Genomic DNA, 8101 nt, shown 5'->3' with positions numbered 1-8101 from the left:
TACCTCCCTAATCTTAGTACATTTGCACACACTGTATATAGATTTTTCTATTGTGTTATTGACTGTATGTTTGTTTATCCCATGTGTAACTCTGTGTTGTTGTTTGTGTCACACTGCTTTGCTTTATCTTGGTCAGCTCGCAGTTGTAAATGAGAACTTGTTCTCAACTGGCCTACCTGGTTAAATAAAGGTGAAATAAAAAATAAAAAAACCTTGATGTGATTGGCCTGACTGAAAAATTATTCAACCCTGATGAATTTACTATTTCAAATGAGGCTTCTCCTTCTGATTAGTGACCATATCCCCTGTGCATCCCATCAAGGCGGAAGTGTTGCTAACATTTACAACAGCAAATATGAATTTACAACAACAACAAAAAAGACTGTTTTTCGTCTTTTGAGCTTCTAGTCATGAAATCTATGCACCCTGCTCAATCACTTTTTATAGCTACTGTTTACAGGCCTCCTGGGCCATATACAGTGCTCCTCACTGAGTTCCCTGAATTCTTATCGGACCTTGTAGTCATTGCAGATAATAATCACATTTTTGGTGACTTCAGTATTCAAATTGGCCTGTAGGTACATAGAGTTTTGGTGGTGGTTGTGTGTGAGAGTGAGAAAATAATTCATGAAATTTGAAAGATGTAGTGATTGAATTCATTTTGTGCCAAAGCAATGAAAAAGGATCCACAGTTTAGCCCACATAGACTGCTGTTGTCCTCGCTGTGTGAAGAGTTTTGAAAAAGTGAAAAAGTATTGAGAAATGGGTCCTAGCGATTGTCTGCCGTTACACTCGATGGTGCAGCTGTAGAGCTTTTTGACGATCTGGGGACCAATAGCAAATCTTTTCAGTCTCCTGAGGGGGAAAAGGTGTTGTCGTGCCCTCTTCACAACTGTCTTGGTGTGTTTGGACCATGATAGTTTGTTGGTGATGTGGACAACAAAGAACTTGAAACTCTCGACTCACTCTACTTCAGCCCTGTCGATGTTAATGAGGGCCTGTTCGGCCCTCCTTTTCCTATAGTCCACGATCAGCTCCTGTGTCTTGCTCACATTGGAGGAGAGGTTGTTGTCCTGGCACCACACTACCAGGTCTCTGACCTCCTCCCTTTATGCTGTCTCGTCGTTGTCGGTGATCAGGCCTACCACTGTTGTGTCGTCAGCAAACTTAATGGTGTTGGAGTCGTGTTTGGCCACACAGTCGTGGGTGAACAGGGAGTACAGGAGGGGACTAAGCGTGCACCTCTGAGGGGCCCCAGTGTTGAGGATCAGCGTGGCAGATGTGTTGTTGCCTACCCTAACCACCTGGGGGTGGCCCATCACGAAGTCCAGTTGCAGAGGGAGGTGTTTAGTCCCAGGGTCCTTAGCTTAAAAATGATTTTTGTGGGCATTATGGTGTTGAATGCTGAGTTGTAGTCAATGAACAGCATTCTCACATAGGTGCTCTTTTTTCCAGGTGGGAAAGGGCAGTGTGATTGATATAGCTCTCAACCTGCTCCACTGCAGCCCCAGGGAATACAGGAGGGGACATGCTGCATGAGGCTAAGTGTGTAGGGTATTGAAAGATTGAGGCCAATTAAATGGGAGGAGAGTAACTTGACACGCAGACATCTGCTATTTTGACTTGCATTAATTAGCTAATGGCGCTGTAATTGCTGTGTTAGTGGGAACACATTGGTGTCCATCTCTTCCACTGTATCTAAAAATCACAGTAGTGGAAGATAAAAGCATAATTAACCTGTTCCATGTTAGTTGCAAGGCTAAGGATAGAGGCTTTCTCTGAATAGATCTGAATTTCAAACGAAAAACATACTGTAGACCAAAGCTCCGTGATCTGTACCAATGCGTTTTATTGTAGGTCTATAACAGCGTTGTAGATACATAACCTAATAAGCTTTAAGGCAAAAGTAACATAAAATGTACAATAATAATCCGTTTTTATACCATGCAATATTATTCAAGAGGAAAATAATCCAGAGACCCACTATATATGTCAGGGGAACATTCACTTGTATTTTGCAATTTGAACGCATTAAATCATAAAACTAACTACAGGTCAATTTGGTCTACATAACTCTGAAACTTAGAATCATTCAATTCAAGGCCAGACAGAAAAGAGCAGATTTAGAGCCTGCGTCCTCTGTTGGATACAGGCTGCCTACCTGCTGAGCCAAAAGCTATTTCCCTGAGATGCTTTGCTTTATTATTTTTTTCTTTGCCACGTAGGCTTAATCTGAAAAATGAATACATTTCTGAGCATCTCATGACAACAATATTGGTCTAGCAAACACAGCTATTCACTAACTTGAAATCCCTATGAGCCTTACTGATTCTGGCAATCCAAGTGTGTTTAATTACACTCAAGCTTTCCCCCCAAAATAATATCTAATTTAAACGTTTCTCAGTATACTTTCTGGACACGTTTTCTGGATATTCGTCATAAAAGCAGCTTGCCAAAGACTTGCCAAAACTATAGACTACCCATGGCAGAGGGGTCCATATTATATTCATAATAAACCACTTGAAATGATTCATTGTATCAATTTACACATAGATTTTTTTTTACAACACAGTATTTCGCAGGCGCCAGCCCAATCGTCACTCCTGATCAGTCAAATCCTCCTCAGGTGCGGACCTTTTGCCCGGGTGCTGTCTCTTCTCCGCCGCGTTGTCTAATAGCTCCAGCAACAGGTTGGCTTTACTGCAGCCAGGGTCCAGCACGTCACAGGGACTGTTGGCGCCCAAATCCGGGCTCATGTTATCCCAGTAACGTTTGCCGGGATGCTGGCGCTTCTCCAACTCCTGGAGGTCCGCTGCGTCTGACTCGTCGTCCACATCTCGCCTGCCAGGATGCTGGCGCTTGCTGTACATCATCAGGTAGCGCTTGCCCGGGTGCTGACGTTTGGAGAGTTCACTTAGAAATGCGGAGTTCTCTGTAATCTGCTCCAGCATTGAGCGCTTGCCTGGATGCTGCCTTTTCTGAAGCTCGACAAAAGAGTCAATTTCGTCTTCACGTTTTCCTGGGTGCTGTCTTTTCTGGACCTCCCTAGAGTCTTCGTCCTCGTCCTCCTCTCGTTTACCAGGGTGTTGCCGCTTCACTAGCCACTCTGGCTGAGAGGACAATGCCTCTGTAAAATTAAAATGACAACCTGATTAGTTTACTGACAGGGGAAAATATAAATCTGCCACCACTTGTTATGCCATGTGTACATGTCTTTCCATTGAACACACAATGTTTTAATGCACTTACTTGTGAAAACTTAGGTTATGTCAAACATATTTATTCTATTCTGTTTTCATTATTTCACCATTAAAATATAGGCATTTGTGCTTTGATGCCAGTATTAACTACTGGAAAATATTGGATGCGTTTTACAGGTGCTTTTCCGGTTGCCCTCTCCAAATAGATTTGCATCCTAACAAATAACACAATCTATTTAATGTATTCGCGTTAATGTTGCACAAAACATGAATGAAAGATCTTGGAAATGTTGGGTTATTTGTTAATGAAAAAAAGAAATACAATCGAAATGATTGAGTTAATCTGGTCTTTCTGAAACGAATCGAAATGTTTCTTTCGTGCAACTAAGTAACTTTAAAACAGGTATACAAAAGCATAACTAGAATGTATGTGTTCAATTGTGTTCAATTCTTTCCTTTTCAATTCAATGTAAAACACCCCCGGTTCGTGTCAAACTCGGCCAGTTTGCCAAACACACAAAATCGATCCAAAAGCTATTACGCACCATTCACACCATCCTCATCCTCTGTCATTTTTAGAATGGAACGGAGCAGTATGCTCTCGGCCCTTTGTAGGATGATGTCGTCTATCTGCCGGTCTCCCGTTTTCTCCTCAGCGGGGATGCTCTGTCCTCGAGCCACGGTCAGGTTGCAGACTGCCAGAGATGCCAGAACGATCAGGCAGGTGGACTTCATAGTAACTTGGCCATTCGTTCGAAAACAAGAGAATAAATCATTATTAATGGAAATATACTATGTTACTTAAAAAACATGCATCCTATATGATATTTAATTGACATTGACATTGTATAACTAATTTGGAGTTATCTGTCTGTTTTACGCACATAATACGTTTCAATAGCCTATTGGTCCGTAAAACTGGAAAATCCTTTATGAATAGATATTTGCTAACTATTTTCGCAATGCACAAACTGAAGGTCCAGAGATATTATCTAATGTAAAAAAAAAAATATATATATATATATATATATATTTCAGGTGATCCAAACTTACCTTAGATTTGTGTTCTGGCTAGTGTCACTCGCAGCACCTCCGATAACCTTGAATTATAGCAAACCAACTAGAAAGGATGTTCTTTGCCTCTTGCAGCGGTTGGAAACCCGTTGAGGCAAAGTTTATAGGTATGTTCGGATACAACGCGTCCCGCCATTTATAGTCAGCGGTTACCCCCGTCACGGCAACCACGCTGTAGTAATTTCATAGAATCTTCGTCTCCATTGATTTCACATTCGTGCGCAATTGGATTAAAGTAGGTTCTAACCTCTAGAGGACGCTGTCGGGTTCTTTTCTTGGGCGTCAACTGAGCCGACCAGCCGAATCCGAAGGAGTAAAATATGATGACTGCGAGAGAGGATTCATTCAAAAATGTTCTACTCATATCGCAGAGTGGTGGTGCTTATTTCGCAGAAGACCGATGTAATTGTATTCACTTATTTTGCCATTGGGGCTGTCATTTTCAAGACGCTTGTTAAGATTATGCTACACTTATATGTCAATGATGATAATGTATGGATTCATTCATAAACTTCTGCCACCGAGATATCTGTATTTTGTCTCCAACTATAGACATTCATTGATGCATTATGCTAATCATTTTACTTGAGTCAATTTCTATTAAAGTATCTTTATTTTTACTGAAGTATGACAAATGGGTACTTTTTCCACCACTGCTAAAGAGCAATTGAACATAATAAGCAACTTCTCATTTTGAAAGCATATGTGGCATCGATATGATTCAAACATTTATTCTAGTATCAAAATGAACTACAACATGTAAATATCATATTTTTGGTCATACAGACTGTCTTTTAGGTTAGGAGAAGATTGATAGAATTAATGTCCCACCAAACCTACACAGAACATAGTTGCATGTTGTCAGAATATTCAGTATTAATGTTCTATACACGTTGCATTGGAAACGTTGCAAGAACATTCCTGTGTCCAGGTTTCTAAAGGTTAGGAGAATATTCTATCAACATCCCACCAAAATTTACACAGAACAAGGTTGCCATGTTCTCAAAATATAAGATATTAATGTTTTAGACACGTTCCATGGGAACCTTGCAAGAACCTTCAGGAAGGTCATCAGGAAGTTAGATCCCTTGACTTTTTCCACAATTTGTTATGTTACAGCTTTATTCTAAAATTGATGAAAAAAAAAATCCTCATCAATCTATAAAAATGACAAAGTAAAAAACGTTTTTTAGACATTTTTGCAAATGTATTAAACATAAAAAACAGATGCCTCATTTACATAAGTATTCATACCCTTTGCTATGAGATTCTAAATGGAGCTCAGGTGCGTCCTGTTTCCATTAATCATCCTTGAGATTCTTCTGAAACTTGATTGGAGTCCACCTGTGCTAAATTCAATTGATTGGACATGATTTGGAAAGGCACACAACTGTCTATATAATGTCCCACAGTTGACAGTGCATGTCAGAGCAAAAACCAAGCCATGAGGTCAAAGAAATTGTCAGTAGAGCTTTGACAGGATTGTGCCGAGGCACAGATCTGGGGAAGGGTACCAAAAAAAAATCTTTAGAATGCACTGTAAATTAGCAAGAACCTCCTGAGAACCTATTTAGCATGTTTTGGCATTAGAGTTAGGAGAACATCCCTAAATATCAAACAGAACTTACAGGGAACATGGTTTCCATGTTCTCAGAATATCCAATATTAATGTTCTAGACATGTTTCAAGAACATTCCTGTGTCCAGTTTTAGAAGAATATTCCATCAACGTGGACACTCAAATACTGTATCTGGGGAATATTATGGGTAACATTACAGAAATGTTCTCTCTCGCTAGAATTGTTCGCATTTGCTTCCACTGATTCTCATGAAGTGATTATATCATGTTTTATCGCTGTTTGTCAATGTCATTAGCTAAGTCATTGTCTGCTGTCTAAATGAGCTACACAACCCACAAAGTGCCGTCAGAAAGTGTTCATACCCCTTGACTTATTCCACATTTTGTGTTATAGCCTGAATTCAAAATGGATTCAATTGTGGGGGTTCTCACCCATCTACACACAATACCCCATAATGACAAAGTTAAAACATGTTTTTAGAAATGTTTGCAAATGTATTGAATATTAAATACAGAAATATCTCATTTACATAAGTATTCAACCCCCCTGAGTCAATACATGTTAGAATCCCATTTGGCAGCGATTACAGCTGTGAGTCTTTTGGGGTAAGTCTCTAATAGCTTTTCACACCTGGATTGTACAATATTGCACATTATTCAAGCTCTGTCAAGTTGCTTGTGGATCATTGCTAGACAGCCATTTTTAAGTATTGCATAGATTGTCAAGCCGTTTTAAGTCACAACTGTAACTTGGCCAATCAGGAACATTCAATGTAATGTTGGTAAGTAACTCCAGCGTATATTTGGCCTCATGTTTTAGGTTATTGTCCTGCTGAAAGGTGAATCTATCTCCCAGTGTCTGTTGAAAACCAGACTGAACCAGGTTTTCCTCAAGGATTTTGCCTGTGCTTAGCTGTATTCCATTTATTTTGATCCAAATTTGTATTTATTTCCGATGACAAGTATACCCATAACATGATGCAGCCACCACCATGCTTGTAAATATGAAGAGTGATAGTCAGTGATGTGTCGTGTTGGATTTCCCCCCAAAATAATGCTTTGTTGTCACGTTGGAATGAAGAGATTCGGGAGACAGGTGCAGGAATGAGTAATAGTTTTTTTTATTAAGCCCAAATTACGGTGTGCCGTGTAGAGGCATGGGGACGAAGACCAAACAAACACGTAACAAAACACAGGGTAGAAACTAAAACAAAAGAGCGAGGAGTACCTCGAATAAATAACACACGCGGACAATGATTAACACACAGGACGAGACCCGTAATCATCTGTGCAATCCACAAGGGCACGAAAGCCCAAAACACACAGCACAGGTACTCACACGCACCAAAAGACATAGTAACAATAATGGACTGCCCAATGGAAACCAAAGGGCACACTTATACAAGTACTAATCAGTGGGAATAGGGGACAGGTGTGCGTAATGAATGTTCCGGAAGGATCCATGACATTTATATTCGGAACATGAAGGTCATTTCTTTGCCACATTTTGTCGCAGTTTTAGTTTAGTGCCTTATTGCAAACAGGATGCATGTTTTGTAATGTTTTATTCTGTACAGGCTTCCTTCTTTTCACTCTGTTATTTTTGTTAGTATTGTGGAGTAACTACAATGTTGTTGGTCCATCCTCAGTTTTCTATCACAGCCATTAAACTCTTTAAGTGTTGTAAAGTCAGCATTGGCCTCTTGGTGAAATCCCTGAGCCTTTTCCTTCCTCTCCGGCAACCGAGTTAGGAAGGACGTCTCTTTTGATACACCATCCAAAGTGTAATTAATAACTTCACCAAAGGGATATTTAATGCCTGTTTTTTGTTTTTGTTCTCATCTACCAATAGTCGCCCTTCTCTGCGAGGCATTGGGAAACCTCCCTTGTCTTGGTGGTTGAATCTGTGTTTGAAATTCACTGCTTGACTGAGTGACCTTACAGACCTTGCATGTGTGTGGTACAGAGATGTGGAAGTTATCCCAAAATCATGTTTAAACCACTTTTGCACGGAGAGTGCAAGTTATTATGTGACTTGTTTTAGCACATTTTTACTCCTGAGCATATTCAGGCTTGCCGTAATAAAAGGGTTGAATAATTGACTTAAGACATTCCAGCTTTTCATTTTTAATTAGTTTGTAAAAAATGTCTAAAATGTAATTCTACTTTAAAATGATGGGGGTATTGTGTGTAGACCATCTTAATTGAATACATTTTAAATTCAGGCTGTAACAACAAAATGTGGAAAA

The 8101-nt window shown here is 39.8% G+C and overlaps 1 protein-coding gene across 1 annotated transcript; it reads right to left on the bottom strand.

Moving 5' to 3' along the window:
* Positions 1–2597: 2597 nt before the first annotated feature.
* trh (thyrotropin-releasing hormone) lies at positions 2598–3935 on the bottom strand. Its single transcript, XM_039007754.1, has 2 exons — positions 3746–3935; positions 2598–3127 (listed from the first exon to the last, which is right to left on the bottom strand). The coding sequence occupies exons 1-2, from the start codon at positions 3933–3935 to the stop codon at positions 2598–2600; spliced, it is 720 nt and encodes a 239-aa protein (XP_038863682.1).
* Positions 3936–8101: the final 4166 nt, after the last annotated feature.

The sequence above is a fragment of the Salvelinus namaycush genome, chromosome 14 (genome assembly GCF_016432855.1).
Source record: "Salvelinus namaycush isolate Seneca chromosome 14, SaNama_1.0, whole genome shotgun sequence".
Lineage (NCBI taxonomy): Eukaryota > Metazoa > Chordata > Actinopteri > Salmoniformes > Salmonidae > Salvelinus > Salvelinus namaycush.
Note: the sequence above shows the minus strand (reverse complement) of the source record. Positions and strands in the feature narration are given on the sequence as shown.